This window comes from Pseudorasbora parva, chromosome 4, assembly GCF_024679245.1.
Source record: "Pseudorasbora parva isolate DD20220531a chromosome 4, ASM2467924v1, whole genome shotgun sequence".
NCBI lineage: Eukaryota > Metazoa > Chordata > Actinopteri > Cypriniformes > Gobionidae > Pseudorasbora > Pseudorasbora parva.
In genome coordinates, this window is record NC_090175.1 from 40,500,940 (window position 1) to 40,523,609 (window position 22,670).

At 38.3% G+C, this 22,670-nt stretch overlaps 1 protein-coding gene across 1 annotated transcript in view; it reads left to right on the plus strand.

The window, feature by feature from the left end:
- tll1 (tolloid-like 1) overlaps positions 1 to 22,670 on the plus strand; it is a 67,886-nt gene that overhangs the window by 38,278 nt on the left and 6,938 nt on the right. The window contains exons 8-18 of the mRNA XM_067441775.1: positions 515 to 620; positions 712 to 836; positions 3,951 to 4,066; positions 4,256 to 4,358; positions 4,473 to 4,589; positions 5,991 to 6,136; positions 6,720 to 6,915; positions 7,001 to 7,126; positions 7,500 to 7,660; positions 7,781 to 7,961; positions 19,348 to 19,473. Of these exons, the coding sequence (XP_067297876.1) occupies positions 515 to 620; positions 712 to 836; positions 3,951 to 4,066; positions 4,256 to 4,358; positions 4,473 to 4,589; positions 5,991 to 6,136; positions 6,720 to 6,915; positions 7,001 to 7,126; positions 7,500 to 7,660; positions 7,781 to 7,961; positions 19,348 to 19,473 (1,503 nt within the window). The remainder of the gene's footprint in view (positions 1 to 514; positions 621 to 711; positions 837 to 3,950; positions 4,067 to 4,255; positions 4,359 to 4,472; positions 4,590 to 5,990; positions 6,137 to 6,719; positions 6,916 to 7,000; positions 7,127 to 7,499; positions 7,661 to 7,780; positions 7,962 to 19,347; positions 19,474 to 22,670) is intronic.

Here is a 22,670-nt window from a genome sequence, read left to right on the forward strand (position 1 = left end):
ATCCATTACCCAAAAGTTCATGTTTCAAATAATTCATAAAGACAATGTAAAAGTAACCCAGATTAATTTATTTTTATGCTTCAAAATGTTAATAAAACATTGTAAAAGTAACCCATATGAATTGAGTGGTTAAATCCATGTCTTCTGAAGAGACATGATCACTTTATATAATATAATTAAACAGATTTAATTGTCTTTTGCTTACATTGATCAATGCAAATACATAGAGCTCATCAAATATTAAAATGAAAGCTCAACTGGGATTGCTTGACGCGTTAAAACAATCCTCATTGGTTCTCACATATCAAGCAAGCACAGACTATCTATTTAAATTAAGATATGATCAATTAATTTGCACTTTTATTTTATCAGTTAATTTTTGGTTGTTATTAATTAAATAATCTTTGGTATTTATTTTAGTCACTTCCACTTTCATTATTCATGCCTAAACACACTGTTTGATCCTGTGAGCCTAAACATCTGTTTTAATATGAGTGTATCTGTGCGCACTCAGGTCAGGAGTATAACTTCATTAAGATGGAACCAGGGGATGTCAACTCTCTTGGTGAGCCGTATGATTTTGACAGCATCATGCATTATGCCAGAAACACTTTCTCCAGGTGAGACTTCTGTCACACACAAGGAATTTCACACTCAGTAATTTAATACACAACTTTCTAAGTATTCTCCTTTTGTCTTTCTCTTCCGTAGAGGAATGTTTTTGGACACAATTCTTCCCTCTCGTGATGAGAACGGCGTCAGGCCTGCTATAGGTCAAAGAACTAGACTCAGCAAAGGAGATATATCGCAAGCTAAGAAGTTGTACCGATGCCCAGGTAGGCCTGCAGTGTGTAAGTGTGTTTGTGAGAGAAAAAATGAAAACTTAAATGAATGAAGACCAGGGGTGTTAACTGCAGGAAGATGACCTCACTTTATGAGCAGAAAAGTGTCTCCATTTATGTGTGTGTGTGTGTTAGCTTGCATGAGATCATTTGTTTTGTCAGTTTTTTGATGCACGTACACTTTTTGCTTATTTGTCTCATTGGGTAGGCCAAATGCCTCACAGCAAGAAGGTCCCTTGTTTAAATTCCGGCTGAGCTAGGTGTCCTTTCTATGTGGAGTTTGCATGTTCTGCCCATGCTGGCATGGGTTCCCCCCGGGTCCTCAAGTTCCCCCCACAATCCAAACACATGCCACCATAGGTGAACTGGAGAAATTAAATTGCCACCCTTCAGGGGACAAGTGGTTTGTTGAATGGATGGATGTGCATTTTGCTCTGGAAAGAGGAGAGGACCACCCTGACATTTTAGGGACAAAGAGCATTGGATCCTCACAGGCTCAACTGCCTGTGTGTGTGTGTGTGTGTCCATGAGAGTAGCATATGAGTGTGCTACTTTACTGCTGTATTGGTTTGAGCTCATGCACCAGTGAGGGTGTGTGTGTAAATGTGTGACGCATGGCCTACTTCACATACAAAGACAAGCCATCTCCCTTCCACCATGTTCACTGTCTGTGACAAAATTTGTGAACTGAATGCCCACTTTCATTTTACAATTTGCCTAAACGAGCAGTTCTCTTTGAAACACAAAATGAGAAGTTAAGTAGAATGTCTTTAAGAATTTAGAATGTTAAGTAGAACTGTTCTTTTCCTTTTAAAGCATGTGAAGAAAAAATTGTCCAAAAAGGACAAAAGCATAATAAAAGTCCACTAAAATTAGCCCAAATGATTCATACAAGTCTTCAATTATATATGTGAATGGAACATTCTCCAAAAAGAATAAAAAAGCATAATGAAAGTCCCCTAAAAGTAGCGTTAAAGATTAATGCAAGTCTTTAATTATATTTTTGGTTCTCGACTGTATAAATCATCATTGACTTTCTCTGTATGGAAAAGAACAGCTTCGATATTCTGCCTCACATCTGCTTTTGTGTTTTGTGGAAGAAAGAAACTAATTAGGCCTGTCGCATGCAATTAATTCCAAGTCCTTAAAGCAGTAAAATAATTTAATGCAAATAAAATACACTGTTAGATGATCTCAGAAGTCAGGAGATTATCACACTGAGCATCTACAATGGCGCAAGCAACTGTAACCCTGATAGGCAGAAATTTCTAATCTAACCCTTTATACCGATTTGCAATCAGATTATTTTAAGCCGTTACACTTTGAGAAAGTATTCAGTCCAAGGATCCAGAAAAACAAACGTATTCAAAAAATGAGTGCAAAACAGCACTATTGTAAAGAAAACTAAAGAGATGGAACAACAACAGACACCCGCATTGACGAGCGCTTCTGTGGAGGGATTATGAGATTGCTGTAACTTTAAATTAAAATAGAAAAATAGAAAAATGAAACATTCTAGAGTGCATGTTATGCGCTCGTGCACAGTATCAAATGGAGCATACTATAAAATCTATGGGTTCGACTATACTTAAAGGTCCCGTTCTTCGCGTGTTTTCGAAGCTTTGATTATGTTTACAGTGTGCAATATAACATGAGTTTATGTTTCGCTTGTAAAAAAAACACACATTTTACTTATCTGTACACCGCTTGTTCTATGAAGTCCCTCCTTCAGAAATACATAACGAGTTCTGATTGGGCCAGCGCTTCCCGTGTTGTGATTGGACAGCAGTATAGCGCACTTTGCCTGGAAAGGTCCCGCCTCTTACCATAACGGGGAGATGCAAGCGCTGAATGCACGCTCTTCTCCACGTGGGAGAACAACAAGACCACGCCCCCTATTTTGTGTGTTCTTGTGGGCGGAGGGTTAGTCAACAAACGGTTCTAGTGACGTCATTCCTGAAGGAAGTGCAGGGGTGTAGTCCAAACCGGCCATTCGCTGTAGGCTTTGAAAGGGAACTTCTGTTAAATAAAATATCTCGCTTGGCATTGAACTTTGAGCTTTATAATTTTACAGGTATTATTTATGCTCTAACAGCAACATTACACACTAAATAAAGTTTGAAAGATGGAATCGCTAAGAACAGGACCTTTCACTCTTTTTTTTGCCAACTCTATGTGGTCCTGTTCAGTATCACTAGAACTAGACTTCTCTTAATTGTAAACAAGCGATACGACTGTGATTAATTGTTATTATATGCACAAACTAGAGTGTTTGATTGCGATTAAAAATGTTAATCTATTAACAGCCCTAAATATAATTTGCCATGGGGTGGATAAATGATGACACCATATTCATCTTAAGTTTTGAAAACTACTGTTGTAAGTCCAACGTTCATATCTCTAAATGCAGGTTGTCAGTCAAAGTTTAGTCTGAAATAGGGCTGACTGTCTCCACCCAAGCCAAAGATAACAGCTTATCTAATGCATGGCTGTGCACCGGTTTGTTCTGTGACTTGCGTCTCTCTATACTTCATTGAAACTGACACCCAAAAGCACCTACATACGCAACGAGTCTACAAAATCACTGCCCAATGAGCTGTGATGAAAAACAGAGGCCTTCAGACTAATGTTTAGCCAACCGCTACATCACTAATTGGGAGGAACATTTGGCAAATGTCAGCAGATTATTTGGCTTCTCTTGAACAGAGAATCTTCTACCCTATCCTGCACTGTTTGGCTCCTGAGATCTCGTTAGAACAATCAATAGGTCTTTGTTACTTCATTGTGTGTGTGTGTATCTGTTTCCTGCACTGCTATTTAGCGGTGGCGCTCGGCCACTGCTGAATATACAGTGCTACGGCACAATAATTTTTTGCCGAGTTGTGAACATCTTTCTATTGTGTTGTCTTCCCGGCTGCATGAAAAAACATCCAGCACATCCACTGTAGTCTGAATCATGAGCGAATCACTCTTGTGAGTCAGTTCTTTTAATTAATTGGTCAAAAAGACTCAGTTTGAATCCAGTTTTTCCAATTTTCCAAATACTGAAATGTTATGCAAAAATTTTTTATTATCAATAATCATGTTATTGCGTTGGTCCCTTTCCAGCATGTGGAGAAACACTTCAGGACTCAGTGGGGAATTTCTCATCTCCGGGATATCCTAATGGGTACCCTTCATATACACACTGCGTATGGAGGATCTCCGTCACACCTGGGGAGAAGGTAAGACACTTCTGTGTGACTTTACAAAGGTTCATTACACTGAACTGTTCAGCAGTCATCTGTGTCTGCAAATTTCAATCCATTTTTTTTCTGTGATTGTCTTCACTGTGAGGTTGTAGATAAAGAAACATTTATCTAATGTGTGAAGTTTGATGTATTTGACAGCTGCATGTGTGCTGCCCATTTCAGATTGTGTTAAACTTCACCACTATGGACCTTTACAAGAGCAGCCTGTGCTGGTATGACTACATTGAGGTTCGTGATGGATACTGGAGGAAAGCGCCATTGCTGGGTACATTCATACTGGTGGCCTCAATCTAGAATTTATGAAACAGTCATTTGAATCACCAATGTGTGCTTATGGGCATCTATCATCTTATATCTTATTGTTTGTGTATCTGTGCAGGTCGTTTCTGTGGGGATAAAATTCCAGAAGTTTTGGTTTCCACAGACAGTCGGATGTGGATTGAGTTCCGCAGTAGCAGCAACTGGGTTGGAAAGGGATTCGCAGCAGTCTATGAAGGTTTGTGTGTGTCAGGGCTATCACAATATCAGCTTTTGTGTAGTGTAGGCAGGCAGAGAGAGATTTTGTAAGCACAACTGTACAAACATTTACAAAAGAACTTACTGTTGATCCGCTGCTAACTTAATTGTCTAACACCTGGTCTTTTTTACGGAATCCAAAAAACTCTTCCTCTGTTTTCTGTTGTATGATGGGTGGAGACTGTGTTGGACTGTCAACCGAATGGTTCTGGATTACTTGCGATATTATCATATGTGTAGTATTAAAATCATATCTGTGTATCATTTTTTAAATGTCAAGGTCGTGGTCAACACCAGTATATTATGACACCCCTAGTGTGTGTGAACTATTACGAAGCAATTTCCTGTTCATTGCAATTTAATAACGGTGAAGTGTGTGGCACTAGCAACAAAAAACAGAATTGCAAAAACAAATTAATGCTTCTAAACGTATTTAAAAAAAATCCCCCATCTGCCATTGGTCAAATCAGCCTACAAAATGATTGCTTGTAGCTGACTGCATATTAAATATATAAATATAAAAATATTTTAATAATTCAAATTACATCAGCTTTAAATTTGTATCTAAAACCAGTTTTACAAAACAATAACATTAATGAAAATGTTATAACATTAACAATTATTATTTTTACCTCTTTCTCCTCCAGTGTTTAAAAAAATATTTGCCAGTCACCACCAGCATTTTTGTAGCCTGACGTGGTCATACTCAATTCTAGTCAGAATATGAGTCTGAAACCGCTCCATTGGGCTGTGATTATAAGGCGTGTTTCAACCGAACCAGGAAAGACATCAATTGGATAGACCTTTGTTGATCATCTCTCCGTCATCGTCTAAAGCCTACCCTGATGATTTCATTGGTCCGAACAGTTTCTGTTCGGAGATAATTACTCCTCTATGGGGCAATGCCAGACCGAACCGCTCGACCTAAAAATGTTGTGGGCGGGGCTAAGTTCGGCTGGCATCCAGGCTAGCATTTTTGATCATTTTCCACAAAAAAATTAAGAGCCACTAGAATATTTTGTAAAATATGAACATCTGAACATGCAATATATCAAAAGAAAGAACAGAGCCTCTGTTTAAAAAAAAAAACAAAACGAAAAAACAACACCACTGTTTTACTCAATTTTTTTATCCTCACTTGAATGTGAGTGTTCCATAAAAAAGCTGCATTTTATGCAAAAAGCTGAGAAAATCATGTTTTTGTCAAAGACTACATCCAGATCAGATTCAGAACGATGATCGAACTATTGATAGAGTCCATAAACATTCCTATAGCTCGTCCTGGGTCAACATTTCATTTAGTAACATTAGGCAGTTTAATTGATATGCTGTTTAATGTTGATGATCGATAATTTTCTTGATCTCTCTTTGTGTCCGGTAGCAATATGCGGAGGGGAGATCAATAAGGACTCTGGACAGATTCAGTCTCCAAACTATCCAGATGACTACCGTCCATCTAAGGAATGTGTTTGGAGGATCACAGTGTCCGAGGGCTACAGCGTGGGCTTGAGCTTTCAGGTCTTTGAGGTGAGCTTGTTGTCTCTTCTCTTTTGGCTGTTTTCTGTTCATGTTTTCCAGTCAAGTACTGTTTTCGCTCGAGCATTCCTCTTTCATTCTCCTCCTTTTTCTTTGTCTTGAGACGTCACTATTAACATGTGTGCCGCTTCGTTTATGTTTATGATACACACTCACAAATAGACACACATCATTGTCAAGTTGATTTTCCTATAAGACTGCAGATGTGTGGGGCCAAAAGACAGGCACGTTTGATTATTTACATTAAAATGTCAGAATGTTGTTACAAGTCATAAGTATGTATGTGCACCATTGTGTGTGTCAGTAGGTCAAAGGTGTCGAATTGTTCAGAGGAAACGAAAACACACTCTCTCCCTTTGCATACACACATTCACACTTTCTTTTGCACGCATACAGTCTATGTAATAAGAGCAGGACGTGTACCAGACCTGAGAGCCTGGCATGTAATATACACAGAGACGCCTAAGATCCTGTTTTTATTGGATTGGTTTCCTAGGCACTGACACCTACTGTAAGGTGCCATATAAATGCTAATGCCATTAACACATACTGTATTGTGCCTGTGATTGTGCAGATTGAGCGACATGACAGCTGTGCATATGACTATCTAGAGGTTAGAGACGGTTTGTCTGAGACCAGCCCTCTGATTGGCCGATTCTGCGGCTACGATAAACCTGAAGATATCCGTTCCACCTCTAACACCCTTTGGATGAAATTTGTCTCTGATGGGACTGTAAATAAAGCAGGCTTTGCTGCAAACTTCTTTAAAGGTAAACACACACTTCAGAATAGTTCTATCAGAAGCTGATGTGTTGGCCCTTGTCCATTCAATTGATGTCTGTGTCATTAAAACAGAGGAAGACGAGTGTCTGAAGCCAGATAATGGTGGCTGTGAACAGAGATGTGTTAACACATTAGGAAGCTTCAAATGTGCCTGTGATCCTGGATACGAACTGGCCCCTGACAAGAAGAGCTGTGAAGGTAAGAAAGTGTGTGCTTGTGTTTGCACGCACTGCACACAGGTGCTTCCGTCTGCTTGACTCAGACGTACTCAGCGTATACTCAGGCCAAAATGAACAGTTCAGGAAAACATCCGCAGTCAACAGGAAAACAACAAGAACAAACAGCACTTAGGCTACACTCACTCTGCGCAGAAACCACATGATTTCTGTCATTAATAAAGCACAATGTGTTGCGGTAACACTAAAATAACACAAAAACCATCAAAGACCATCAAAGACCTGAACTGTAGTTTATATTTAATTAAATGCTTATTAGTTTGTACACCTCCAAAGACAGAATCTTTCACTTTTGTGTTTTTAAAAATTAGTTCTCTCCCTTTTCTCTCTTTCAGCTGCTTGTGGTGGCTTGCTGACTAAGTTAAACGGCACAATCACCACCCCAGGTTGGCCTAAGGAATATCCTCCCAATAAGAACTGTGTGTGGCAAGTGGTTGCTCCCACTCAGTACCGCATATCCATGCAGTTCGAAGCCTTTGAGCTAGAGGGAAATGAGGTGAGAGCACATACTCGCTAACTCTGTGTGTGCCGATGTGGCAGAGTGTATTATTGTTTGTGTTGGTAGAAAGATGATGGATATTTATCAGTGTATTATCTTTCTATTTTATTTGTGCAGGTGTGCAAGTATGACTATGTTGAAGTGCGGAGCGGCTTGTCATCTGACTCGAAGCTTCATGGGAAATACTGCGGTACAGAGGTTCCAGAGGTCATCACCTCCCAGTACAACAACATGCGAATCGAGTTCAAATCAGACAACACAGTCTCCAAGAAAGGCTTCAAAGCTCATTTCTTCTCCGGTAAGACCACCATGCCAGCGCTTTTCAGTTGAAATAGAGATTTGCAAGTCTTTAGCTATGTTTTGACACCTCCTCCCACGCTCGTTTGTATATATGGATTTCATAATGTAAGTTTTGAAAGCTTTTTAAACATTTTCTGAGGTTTGACTGTATTGTGAGAAGTTCTTCGGGCTTGGTTTGTACAAAAGCATTAATCCAAACACTGGAATTTGGAATTTTGCATAATTGTGTTTCTGAACTGCTTGGATGCTCAATTGCCACTTGGGGTAAGTAACATCTGGAAGTGTCTGCGAACTCAGATATTTTAAAGGGGTGGTTCCCTGTTTTTTTTCTAACTTTGGTTGTGTTAATGGGGCGCTGTATAATGTCTTAATACTTCTTCTTTTTTTAAACACCGTATTTTTCTTATATTTTACCTTTATTACACACCACTGTCTCCACTGTCCTTTGAAAGGCTCATATGCTTTCTGCTTCTATGAAGCCCACACTCAAAAAAAGGATTCAGGCCCTTCATAGATAAGACCCATTGAAATGATGTAACTTTACTTAATTAAATTAAGTTGTGTCGAAATTAGATATGTTTGTGTTCAATCAGCCTAATATATTTAAAACTGAAGTTTACTTAATTCATTTGTGTTAAAACTACATGAAATATTTGTGCTGACATAACTAACTGGGCAGTGGATCTGTAGTTCCCAGCATCCCAGCATGCTTGGCAAAGGACTGCGCTAGGAGAGAAAATGTATGGAATAAAGTGTTATTTTATGTGTTTTTCAGTTTTTCAGGGAAATATGTTATTAGTTTATGTTAGTGTTTAATGCTTAGATATGTTGGACATTGAGGAGTTTCTGTAATTTTGTGGTTACCATTATGCAGAAGAGTGGTGCCTGTGTTTAGGCTGTGGGCACTTATATACAAATTCCTTAAATGGAACTATTACTATATACTAAATGCTCTTAATTAAATATTTTTAGTTTGTCCAATGAGTTATTTTTGGATTTTATTTTTATAAATATGCTATGCTTGTGTAATTTTTTTAAAGGATTAAATTGATAACAATGTTTACCTTACATAATAAACTTTTATAAATTTAAAGCTACACTTTTTTAGTTTATTCTTAGCTTAAAACACTTAGTTCTTTCAAAAATATATGTGCTCATTAATGTATATTTACTTCTGTCAAGTTATAAAGTATTCTCGTAAGTTTATAATATGCCATTGAAAATACATACGGGTGAGGGGTTCGAATGCCGATCGCCATGTTGCCCCTCCATCTTGAAAGTACATTAGCCAAAGAGGGACATACCCGTAAATTAAAGCTTCGCCTTTCACGTTTTAACACTCGATGGCACCGTGTCGAATGTGAAAAGGGGGATTGCCATGTTAATCTTGGACTAAATCGGCCACCATAGGAGTTAAAACGAAATCAGAATTGAGAGGAACAGAAACTATTATTCACTGGATGATCATATACTTTTACACCGCTAGATGGGGGAAAATATCACAGTGTAGCTTTAACATATGATTTTTATTTACTCAAATAAATTGTGCCAGCTTTCCTTTTTTTTGTTCATATAACTACATTTTTATTTGTTAAAAATTGCTCAATATATAGGTCCTTCTCAAAAAATTAGCATATTGTGATAAAAGTTAATTATTTTCCATGATGTAATGATACAAATTTAACTTTCATATATTTAAGAATCATTGCACACCAACTGAAATATTTCAGGTCTTTTTTTGTTTTAATACTGATGATTTTGGCATACAGCTCATGAAAACCCAAAATTCCTGTCTCCTCTGGGCTGTTCCCAGAGTGTTGTATCAAGGCACCTCAGTGGGAAGTCTGTGGGAAGGAAAAAGTGTGGCAAAAAACGCTGCACAACGAGAAGAGGTGACCGGACCCTGAGGAAGATTGTGGAGAAGGACCGATTCCAGACCTTGGGGGACCTGCGGAAGCAGTGGACTGAGTCTGGAGTAGAAACATCCAGAGCCACCGTGCACAGGTGTGTGCAGGAAATGGGCTACAGGTGCCACATTCCCCAGGTCAAGCCACTTTTGGGCTACAAAGAAGCAGCACTGGACTGTTGCTCAGTGGTCCAAAGCACTTTTTTCGGATGAAAGCAAATTTTGCATGTCATTCGGAAATCAAGGTGCCAGAGTCTGGAGGAAGACTGGGGAGAAGGAAATGCCAAAATGCCTGCAGTCCAGTGTCAAGTACCCACAGTCACTGATGGTTTGGGATGCCATGTCAGCTGCTGGTGTTGGTCCACTGTGTTTTAACAAGGGCGGGGTCAATGCAGCTAGCTATCAGGAGATTTTGGAGCACTTCATGCTTCCATCTGCATGCTTTATGGAGATGCAGATTTCGTTTTTCAGCATGACCTGGCACCTGCTCACAGTGCCAAAACCACTGGTAAATGGTTTACTGACCATGGTATTACTGTGCTCAATTGGCCTACCAACTCTCCTGAGCTGAACCCCAGAGAGAATCTGTGGGATACTGTGAAGAGAAAATTGAGAGACGCAAGACCCAACACTCTGGATGAGCTTAAGGCCGCTATCGAAACATCCTGGGCCTCCATAACACCTCAGCAGTGCCACAGGCTGATTGTCTCCATGTCACGCCGCATTGAAGCAGTCATTTCTGCAAAAGGATTCAAGACCAAGTATTGAGTGCATAACTGAACATAATCATTTGAAGGTTGACTTTTTTTGTATTAAAAACACTTTTCTTTTATTGGTCGGATGAAATATGCTAATTTTTTGAGGAATTTTGGGTTTTCATGAGCTGTATGCCAAAATCATCAGTATTAAAACAAGAAAAGACCTGAAATATTTCAGTTGGTGTGCAATGAATCTAAAATATATGAAAGTTAAATTTTTATCATTACATTATGAAAAATAATGAACTTTATCACAATGTGCTAATTTTTTGAGAAGGACCTGTAGTTGTGTGCAACCACTTACCACATATTTTAAAAGTACATTTAAAGTAATTTTTTAGTGCATCCCTCCGAAAAATGCAATGGTCTTAGATTGGTTAGATGGCCAAATGTATTCATGTGTTCATGTTTCATGTATTTTTATTGGCTGAAGTGCCAAGCACAGGTTATCCAGAAATGCCACGCCCCTTATTACGGGAAGAAGTCACATCTGGGGCAGTGTTTATGTTAATAGCAAGGGTTTATGATGTCACCAACCTGGGAAGAAGCTTGTTGTAGTCCAAACCGGCCGTTTTTGTAGGCAATAAACTGTCATAACTTTAAAAGATAATATCTCCGTTTGAATTGAACTTTCAGCGCTGTAACATTGCAGATACTGTTTATGCTGAAGCAGCAACATTACACACTAACTAAAGTTAAAAAAGTGAAATCGCATGCAACCACCCCTTTAATGTGTGCTGACAATGTAATTTGCAAAATGAAAAATGTACTGAAACTTTAAATGTGTGTGAATCAGGACATTCTTTTCCACAGACAGGCCTGCTTACTGCAAAAAGCGACTCTTTATATTTTTGTCCTGCCAGGACGTTGATAATGATGTGCCAGGTATGATTGGCCAGCAGGTCATGTCAAGGCGTGTTTCAGGTACAGCCTTCTCTCCCCTGAATGATTTTTGGAAATGGATTTGCCCTCACACCTGAGGTGCCTCTAAGAATCCATTCATCTTTTTGGACACTGGGCTCTGTCTCTATGGCAACAAATGTCCCGGACCACTTTTGGGTCAGCAGCATTTGTTGAACTTATTGCATGATAATAAGACGGTGTAACTTTTTACAAATGGTTAATATTGTTTGCAACCATTTGTACTTCACTATTAACATGATTCAGTTTTTTGTCTGACTAGAGCTCACAAACTAATAATAGGTAAAGCGGGTAATATATGCCGAAGATTCATATGACAGCTTATAATCTCATAATGCTTGTATTCATTATAGAGTTTACAGGCGAAATGAGTTGTGAGTTTGTGTACAAATATACTTTTAATATTTTCTGATAATCAGAGATGTATAAAGTACTAGAGACCCAGACTTGAGTAAAAGTACAAGTGCACTATCAAAAAAGTGACTTGAGTAGAAGTTGAAGTGCTCTTTAAGCGGCACACGTAAGAAGAAGTACAAAAATATTAAACATTTTTTGTACTGAAAGGGGTACTTCAGCGCTGGGAAGATGAATCTGTATTTAAACTGGGTAATTAATGTAGTAGAAATGTGAAATTATTTTTGAATTTGGTGCTTTCTAGACTGAGAAAAGACAGAAAATGTATTTTTGTCTCATGGGGATGAAAGACAACAATTCCCAGAATGCTTTGCTGCCCTGTGAGCCCATTCACAAAGCCACCGCTACTGGATTACTGTGACTGAGTTGGAGAAGACACTACAATTAAAAACTGAACGTGTCTGTTCAATATAATGAGTGAGTCACCGCGCGAGTGTCACAGCACTGAGCACTTAGCCTAGAAATCTAGACGCACCCTAGCGGCAGCAAATTTAATTTGCCCGCAAGTGTCGTCTAGGAACTCTCAATACCATTCTGAGCTGTGTTCCTCAAAATCTGGACGGCACAATCACATCATGTATAGAGTCGGCGGGCGGGGCCATAATGACGACGGCCGAGTTGCGTTTGCGTGCTTCTAGTAAACACAGAAACTGGCGAACGGCGGCGGTCTTTCGAAATCAGCTCTGACCGCGACTCTGGAAGACTTGGAGTTAAGCTTTTCTCTGAGAAAAGAACAAAGAACGGCACTGAAGTCATTCTTAAAAAGGGAAGATGTGTTCGTAGTTTAGCCGACCGGATACGGCGAATGTTTAATCAGTCAGCGAGCTCTGCTTCACCTTCGTTGCTCTGGTTGGTTGTAGCGCTATCCTATCACGTGCAGAGGGAGTTTGAAAGACAACCGTTTATCCCGCCCCTCGGATTGAGCCCTGTCTATGGTGAGTTTCCAGACCAAACATCTTGATGTGGGTCTGGCTTGTCAGGCTACTGAGCACTAACTGCAGGAGTCAGATTACATTTAACGTCATGAGCTGATGAGCTCTCATGATGAGAGCTGAGGTAATCTTGACCACATTTGCAGCATACATTCACAACGCGTGTTCAGTCTGGCACGTTTTCAGTTCATGCCTTTGGAAGCTTAACTTTCATAGAAATTAATTTGAGAAGTTAAAACACTTACATTGCTCAGCAGTTCAGTTTCCACGAATGGCTGCAGCTGCGAGCTTAGCTGTGAGTGCGATTTCCCATCCCCCACGCGCGGGTGTTAAACATGTGGAAATTGCTCCCTCTGCTAGCTGTAAGTCTTTAGCCTCTGGCCATAAATTCCTCTGATGACGCAAATATCGTCAATTTGTGTCATCGGAGGATTTTTTCTTGAAATAAAATGCATAAATCTCTTGTCTCAGGGGGATATGGGGGGGGGGGGAGCACAATCATTTGAATATACTTCAGGGATTCCACTGATACAAAGCCATATGCTAATCGCTGGAGAAACCCTTGAAGTATTGCAAGTAGTTTATTTAAGAATGTACTACTCAAGTACTGAAAGTTAAAGTATTGAGTTATGTAGTTATTAAAGAAAGTATTTAAAATTTAGAACATCATATTTCATTACCCAAAAGTTTATTTTGACTAATAGCCTAACTGTCTACCAAATACATTGAATAAAATGAACAGCTAGCTAACAACAACTTGCTCTCACCTTACTCCAGTCTAAACTAGGCTAAATTATTTTTTTAGTAATCGTTAAATTTCACATTGTCATATAAATAACCTGAAAATATTGTAGTTCATTAAGATTAAATCTTACTAACCACTCTTACTAAAAACAAATATAAGCACACTTATATTCTTATTTCAAGCGGTGTTCTGTGGAAATGATTTGTTTGTAACACCTTAAAATATGGTTTGATTTGTTAACATTACATTAGTTAATGTCTTAGACTAATAACTAACATGACCTAACCATGCATTTGTTACTGTATTTATTAATCTTTGTTAATCTTAGTTAAAAAATACAGCTGTTCATTATTTGTATGTTACTTCACAGTGCACATTAACTATATAAACAAATAGAGTGGCCGGGACGCGCGCTCTCTCTCGCATATGCGCCGTGACAAGCGCAGCAGTTATTCTGTTCTACATCACACACCAAACTTTTGGCAGCTAAAAATAGGCAGAACGGGAGCACGCGCAGTCTTCTTGAATTGCTTGATTCGCTCAATGATGTGCCAGCTTCATCAAACCTGCCATCTACCGTTCTGGCAGTGGTAATGTGGGTTTGGAATGGATTGATTCGTAGCATTTTTATAATTGTAACGAGTAACTATGCAGCACATAAAAAATATCGGAATAAAAGTATTAAACTCATCGAAAATATGTACTGAAGTAAATGGGGAAGTAGGAGAAAAACTAATACTCTAGTAGTTATTACTAATACTCATAAAACTAATACTCTAATACCGCCTTTTAGTACTTAAATACAGTAGTGAAGTAGTTCTACTTCGTTACTGTACATCTCTGCTGATAATAGATTATAGTCCAGTCATCTTCATGAAACAAGAATATCAGTTGTGTTCATTTCCTCCCCCATGCGGTGAATCCCTGTTTTTATTATTATTTCAGGATCTATAAGATATGCAAAGACTCAAATTGGTTGTCAGAGAGAGAGAGAGAGAGAGAGAGAGAGAGAGAGAGAGAGAGAGAGAGAGAGAGAGAGAGAGAGAGAGAGAGAGAGAGAGAGAGAGAGAGAGAGAGAGAGAGAGAGAGAGAGAGAGAGAGAGAGAGAGAGAGAGAGAGAGAGAGAGGAACAAGAAAATTGTAATTAAAAACTAGATCAGTGTTTTGGCAACATAGTTCTTCCTTATGTTGTGAATGACCTTCAGTTTAATGTGTGTTCATACTTTTCAAATCTACACACTTTTTAAATAAAAGATTTTATTAGGATTACCATGTATTGTCAAATGTGCTATAAGTGATTTTATTAATTTGACTTTCATGCCTTCTTCCATTCCAACCATAACCAAACTTCTTCTGAAATCTAGTTAATCTAATGTCAGCCAATTCGAATGCATAGGAAATACACACTTTTCTGATTGGCCAAAAATCACACAGCTTATTACTTGAGGCCAGGGGCGTAGCCATCTTTTCAGAAGTGAGGGGGACAGAAATGTCGTAATTACCCCCCCCCCCCCCCCCCTTTTTTTTTGGACCAATATAATTTATCACATCTCTTGCTTTTAATTGGGCAAGATATCAAATACACTGCTGAACAATAACCACTAGTTAATATCTATAATATTATTCTCCTATTTTTTATGCCAATTTTATGATTGGTTTATATACTACAAACAATTGTGCATTAAGATTCCATAGATTTTATGCAATGTAAAAAAATATAGATATATTCTGATGTAAACCATGCTGTTCTCCATGTGAAGATATAGTAAAGTGTCATTTATTCCTGTGATCAAAACTGAATTTATCGTCATTACTCCAGTCTTCAGTGTCACATGATCCTTCACTAATCATTCTCAGATGAGGATCTGATGATCAACACACATTTATGATTATTATCAGTTTTGCTGCTCAAGGTGCTGCTTAATTTTTGTGGAAACCATCTAAACATTTGTGGTAAAATTAAAAAAGAGAGAAATTAATACTTTTATTGATCAGGCATGCATTAAATTGATCACAAGTGATATTTTTAATATTAAAAAAGATAATGTATTTAATAAATGCAAATAAATGCTGTCCATTGAACTTTCTATTCATTAAAGAATCCTGAAAAATAACATGTAGGCTATCGTGGTTTCCACAACATTTTTAAGCAGCACAACTGTTTTCAACACAGATAATAATTATAAATGTTTCTTGATTATAAAATTATTTTTTATATCTTATATCTTGATTATATTTTGATTATTATATCTTGGTTATAACGACTAGTGAAGGATCTTGTGACACTGAAGACTGGAGTAATGATTATAAATTCAGCTTTGATCACAGGAATAAATTACTATATATATTCACATAGAAAAAAAGCTGTTTTAATTTGTAATAATATTTCAAAATAGTACTGTTTTAACTATTTTTGATTACATAAATGCAGCCTTGGTGAGCAGAAGATACTAAACATTAAAAGCTGCATTATTCATATAGCCTACTTTATTGTCAATAAATAGACTACATTGATGACTTGAAAAACACACATAAAGCATATGTTGTCGCAATCGTCTGATTGTCGTCGTCACGTTTCATCACTCATAACGATTGTTTTCCTTCAGCTCAGCTACAGCTCCAGAGGTATTGCCTCTACGAATCCGCTTTTGGACTTTCTGTGAGAGCGCGCCCTCCTCATACTTAGATTCGAATAAAATTACAGGTCCTGCATAGATAATTTTTTTGTCTCTTAATTTAAATCTTGATGTATTCACTTTGGTTTCTATGTAAATATATTTGCCCGTGACCTCAAGAAGCGCGCTCTCAACCGAGATTAGAGAAAGCTGTTTTTTAGCGTCCCTGTTAACTTGCCCGCCCTCGCGCAGGTTCGAATCCCGCTCGGAGCGGGTCGACTAGGATCGGTGAGACCCAGTAAAAGTGCGGGGGACGAAAATACATTTTATTAAAAGTGAGGGGGACACGTCCCCCGCGTCCCCCGCGTAATCTACGCCCATGCTTGAGGCTGAAGCATAAGCAGGGTCTGCCACTTTATGAGTCATCTGTTTGTACAGTATTTGGCTCTTCTGAATAGATTTGTACTGTATATATAGAATTCACAAGTTAATGTTTAGCGTATGCACTTGGTGAATGAGTCCTGCTGTAAATGCAATGCGTGTGAGTGGGAGAGAGAATAAGCTCAATTCTCAATGAGTTACAATAGCATCACTCTCATTGTCTGGAAGTCCCTGAGGTTGGATTTTTGCTGGCCCAGTGCCGGCAGACTTAGGGAGGTCCCCAGAGCTCTCCCACATGCTCCTGCTCTGTGTGAGTGTGTACTGAGCCGAACGAGAGCGCCGAACTGGAAACAGTGAAAGAAGGGATTCATTTCTTATATGCACAGGAAAGAAAGAACGATTTTTATACGCTTGACCTGTAAAATCATTTTTTGGTGTAGGGTTGATTTTTGAGAGGCAAACGTGCCTCTTCTTATCTCTTAAGCTGTGGCATTTTGTGATCAAGTATTCATTTTATAGTAAAAATAAGGATTTTTTTATCCAGAAAGGCAACTATTGACTGCGCACAATAAAACAACAGGAAATTGTTCAAGACATAATGCATGCTTGAAAACAGCATTAATTATGAAAGATGTGTGGTAACCCACAAAGACTTGGGTCTCTTTAGCTCTCTCTCCATCTGTCATGCATTGGGTTTGATGAATATGCTGGTGGTTTTGAGCTGTGGTTGGAGTGTGATAATTAGCTAAACCTGAGACTTCCTTGGAAATAACAGCTTTTGTAAGGCTTTTGACTCTTTTTTGACACTGTGGCATATAGATGTGCAATGGGGGAAAAAACATAAGGAATCATTGACCTCAATTACTCATCCTCGTGTCGTTCCAAACCCGCAAGACTTTCATTAATCTTTGATACGCAAATTAAGATATTTTAAATGGAACCTGAGAGATTTCTATCTCTCCATTGATATTTCACGCAACTACCACTTTATCGTGGTAAAAAGCTAGTGCCTCTTCAGAAATGTTTTTACTGAACCACTCAATTCATTTAGATTTTTCAATTTCTTCATTCATTTTTGGAAGAGTCAAATTGGTAATTGCATGACTGCCAATGGAAGGACAGAAATCTCAGATTTCATTACAAAGATTTAATTTGTGTTTTGAAGATGAACGAACATGAGGGTGAGTAAATGATGACAGAATGTTGGTGAACCAACCGTTTACATGACACATTTAGTTTACACTTATCAGACACAAAGGGCCCTATCTTGCACTCAGCGCAATTGACTTTGTACACCGACGCATGTGTCATTCCTATTTTGAACCCGCGCAAAGCGCGCTTTTCCCTCCACAGAAGCACGCCACTAAACTAGTGAATGAACTTGCGCTCCCTGGGCGGTTCAGCGCAAAAAAGGAGGCGTGTTCCGGTGCAAACAATCCCTGGTGCTATTTTGCTATTCCATTAGACAGTTGCGCCACTGACCAGAAAAAACCTAGTCTAAAGTCAGTGGCGCGTTGCGCGTTGTTCATTCTGCTATTTAAAGGGCGCATGCTTGACCATAATGTATGGCGTGCACAACGTGGATACACTTTGCTCATGTAATCTACACAGATGCAACAGTTATTTTTGCAAATCATAAATTGTTACACTAAAAAAATATTAACACGAGATGACGGAAATCATTGTGGTGTGCCACGAAGATGTGAAAAATTAGGCATAAATCTAGCTTACAAATTATTCAGGCTGTGAATCGCTCCTGGCGTGCGCCTGGTAAATACGCCATAATAATAGCAATCCATAATGGAACTTGTGCAGCGTCTTTTAAAGGGAATGTTGGATGACGCTCTGATTGGTTTATTCACGTTACGCCCAAACACCACACCTATGAATAATGAAGCTACTTCAGACCAACCCATTTTAGATTTGCGCCGGGCGCAAGAGCCATTTATCCCGCCGGGAAAATAGCAAAAGAGCCGAGACCTGCCCACAAAGTTACTTGCGCTTCGCGCTTTGACACTTCAGACATTTCAGATCGTTAAAATAGGGCCCAAAGACTAAATATGCTATCAGTTTTTCTTAATCACTTAGCACTTCCCCAACAACATACAGTATGATTCTCTCCTGTCTTCTCTGTTTTAAAAGGGCATTTATGCCCAATAATATATCAGTTTATTTGCAAGAGCATTGTTTTTTTGCAGAATTAGCCTAAGGGAATTATGCAAATCAGATAATGGTACGTCTATAATGTATGCATCTATAATGAGCCTAATTTGCATAGAATGAAGATGTGCTGCTTAATTTAAATGTGGTGCTGCTTTATTTCATTGCATTTAGCATGTGGTTTAATGTATTTTAAGGTGGATAGCAAATAAGATGTAGATTTTTGTGTTAAAATAACACAGATAAAAGTGACATTACTGTGAATTTACGCATGAATCTTTTTTCTTCTTCCCGTTGGTTCGTTTAACTGTTATAGACATTTAACCTCAAAGACTCACTGTAATTGCTCTTTAGAGAAAATACATATCATAAACAAACTCCAGATGTCAGAATTTATTATTACACTGAAGAACACATTGTTATATTTCCCTCAACAATCAAAGGCCATCATCTCTCACACAGATTCAAAATGTCTTAATCATAGGATGTACAAATAAGTTCAGGATCTGGTTGGATCTCACTCTTAGTCACTCTCTTCTCTTTCTGTTACAGATAAAGATGAATGTTCAAAGGATAACGGTGGATGCCAGCATGAGTGCATCAACACTATTGGCAGCTATGTGTGCCAGTGCCGCAACGGCTTTATTCTGCATGAGAACAAACACGACTGCAAGGAAGGTATGTACAGGCATTCGCAAAATAATAATACTGGCTAAGAGAGGATGAGGGAGGGTAGTCATCTGGCAGTGGCACATCTAGCATGTGTAAGCATGAAGAAAACAACAAAGAAAAAAACCCTTTTCTCAGCATTTAAGATGCAGAGTAAATCATTTTAATGCTGGTTTTCTGGCAAGTTTTCTTCTTTTTGACCTCTATTTAGGCGTTTAAAGATAAATTACAATTAATATTTGACTAAAAAACAATCCAATATTTTCATAGATTTTTCAAGGGGTCTGCTATCAATTTCAATCTTAACAGTTGCAGCACATTTCAACATGCATTGTTTGCAGGCTTTAAAGAAGCTCTGTTATGAAGGATGGGGAATTTATTGTATAAATAAAATTACACTGGAGCTGATACGCTGGAGTATACAACAAAACATAAATGATCATTTCACATGCAAAGAGGCCATTTACACAGCGCATAGACTGCATTAAACGCATAGAAGCAAAACAGCCCTGCTTATAGTGAGAGTGAGGTCAGATACAACGGTGAGACAGAAAACTTTTAAAACCATTTAATAATTTAATAATCTAAAGCAGTGTAAATAAAAAGCAAATGTACTATTAATAGTTAGAGCTGCATTATAAATACAATGAATGAGGTGCCTGAACTTAAAGTGTTAAAGTAAACTTTGAAACAGTTGTCCTCCGGATCTCCGCACATGTTGAATCATTTAGATGGTCTGTTACAGTCAAACAGTGTCTCCTACTAAACCTCGCCTACCATACAAGCACTGTCAACTTCCAGTGTAGCTCTGCCCTGCAGGCCTTTTAACATTTTTGTGGGTTTTGGAAAGTTTAAAGCTGTGTGTGTGTGTGTGTGTGTGTGTGTGTGTGTGTGTGTGTGTGTGTGTGTGTGTGTGTGTGTGTGTGTGTGTGTGTGTGTGTGTGTGTGTGTGTGTGTGTGTGTGTGTGTGTGTGTGTGTGTGTGTGTGTGTGTGTGTGTGTGTGTGTGTGTTTCTCTTTGAAAAGAAAAACAGTTAGACCTGAGGAGAGGAGGATAGAGATATTACCCTTTAAGCTCCAGAGTCAGGGTCAAGAAGTTAAACCAGCGGCATCCTGGAATACACACACACACACACACACACACACACACAAATACGCTCGCTCAGTCTTTACTGTCTCTTCAAGGATAGCTCACTGACTCTGATTTTAAACATCTGGAGTTTCACAAAGCTTCAAAGTCTTGATCCTGCTTCTGTTTTCATTTTCCTTTCCTTTGTGCATGTGCATGTGTTTGCGCAAGATAAAAGTCTTAAAAGTCTCTCGGTAGCAACACTAGAACAGCTTCACTTGCTTATACAAGTATTAGTCGTGTATTTACTCAAGAATATCATCATAACAAATTAAAGAGGGGTATCTGTGCCTTTAATGATGGTAATGTAAAATGAATGATTTTGTCATGTGAAGTGTAATGAAACCAGTGAGAGAGCAAAACATAGATAGCCTATGGGCTGATATAACACACTTATAAAGTTTGACCTAGAAACACACACACACAAACTCCTTTCAAGTCACCTTATGTATACACATATAAACCAACAGTGTGTGTGCACGTGTGAGTGTGAACGCCGGAGGCAGAATACTGAAAATACCTTTGTTCACTAATGCACACTGACCTGATTATCAGAGGGAATAATAGAGGCTTATCCAGACTTAGTGCTCGTGTGTGTGTGTGTGTGTGTGTGTGTGTGTGTGTGTGTGTGTGTGTGTGTGTGTGTGTGTGTGTGTGTGTGTGTGTGTGTGTGTGTGTGTGTGTGTGTGTGTGTGTGTGTGTGTGTGTGTGTGTGTATGTAGTGTGATAGTGGTAATATTGTAATGTAGATGATACAGTGGGGTCCAAAAGTCTAATGCCACATAAAAAAAATAAAAAAAAGGAAACAAATAAAAATAGAATAAAATAAAAAATAAGAGTTATGATATGAAGTGAAGAAAAATCCATTAGAGCTTAGAACATTTTAGGTCATTAATCAAATAAGCAAATTTATGTGACTGACCATGTGAACACCTTTGTACAAAAGGTCAAATTGTCAGCTTCCATTGAAGCACAAGATCTTGGACCATTCTCAAATCATGCTGGATAAGATGATCATCAGGTTTTACACACATTTGTAAAGTTCATGCAGCTCGAGTGGTTCTGTCACTGAAGCACAGGGGAGATATAAGGCAAGGCAAGTTTATTTATATAGCAACAAAATACACAAAAGTGCTTTACCTACAAAAACATGAATGAAAAATGGTCATCAAAAAAGTTAAGAAACACTGACACTGTACTTAATCAAATAAAAGCTATGTACATTCATCAATAATTTTCATTAATGGTCTCAAATTTTCAGTCCCCCACTCTATGTAAAGAAAAAGAAAGCCACCGCAGGTTGGATTGTTCTCAGTCATTCGTATTGGATAACACCTACTCAAACACACATATACACGCTCTGCAGGGTTTTGGTGTAAATGTTTTTCTGACCTGATTTCCCAGCGTCACAGCGGGTTAACTGACAGCGTGGATCTAGCTGTTATCACTTGTCCTTGTACACACACATGCACACTCACAGACATGTTTTTCCAAAAATTCTAAAGAAATATTTAGATTTTCTTTTCTTTCTTTTTTTTTATGAGGATGAGAGAGGATAGGTTAAAAAAAAGCTAGTCTCTTATAAGAGAGATCTACTCTAGCTTATTGGAAAGGTGAGTCTCAGGTAAACCCATGAGTCCAGGTAAACATACTAAAGGTTAAGCATTCAGTAATAGACTTTCTGTGATGTGCACACCTCAAAACCAGGGCAAAGTTCAAAGTTCAGAGTTGCTACTCTTCATTTGGAAAAAAGTGATGCCAAACATCTCTCAAGAAGCAAGTGAAGTCACATAAATGAGAATTGTATAGTTTTTTATCTTATAATTTTGAGTTTTTTGTGATATAACAGTGTTTTGATTTACAAACTGATGTTAACTACTAACAAAAAAAAAAGAAGTAAGTTTATAACTATATTTTGCATTACAATTACATAAAATAAAATAAAAACTTGTTATAGCGGCTTTTTGGTTGTTAGTGAGTGGCAGCAAATTTGAAATCTTTCTCTCTTTTCTGCTTTCGGAAAGGTTTATTTGTGCTATTTGAGCGAATTAAATTGTAAAATATATTTGTTGTAGCTT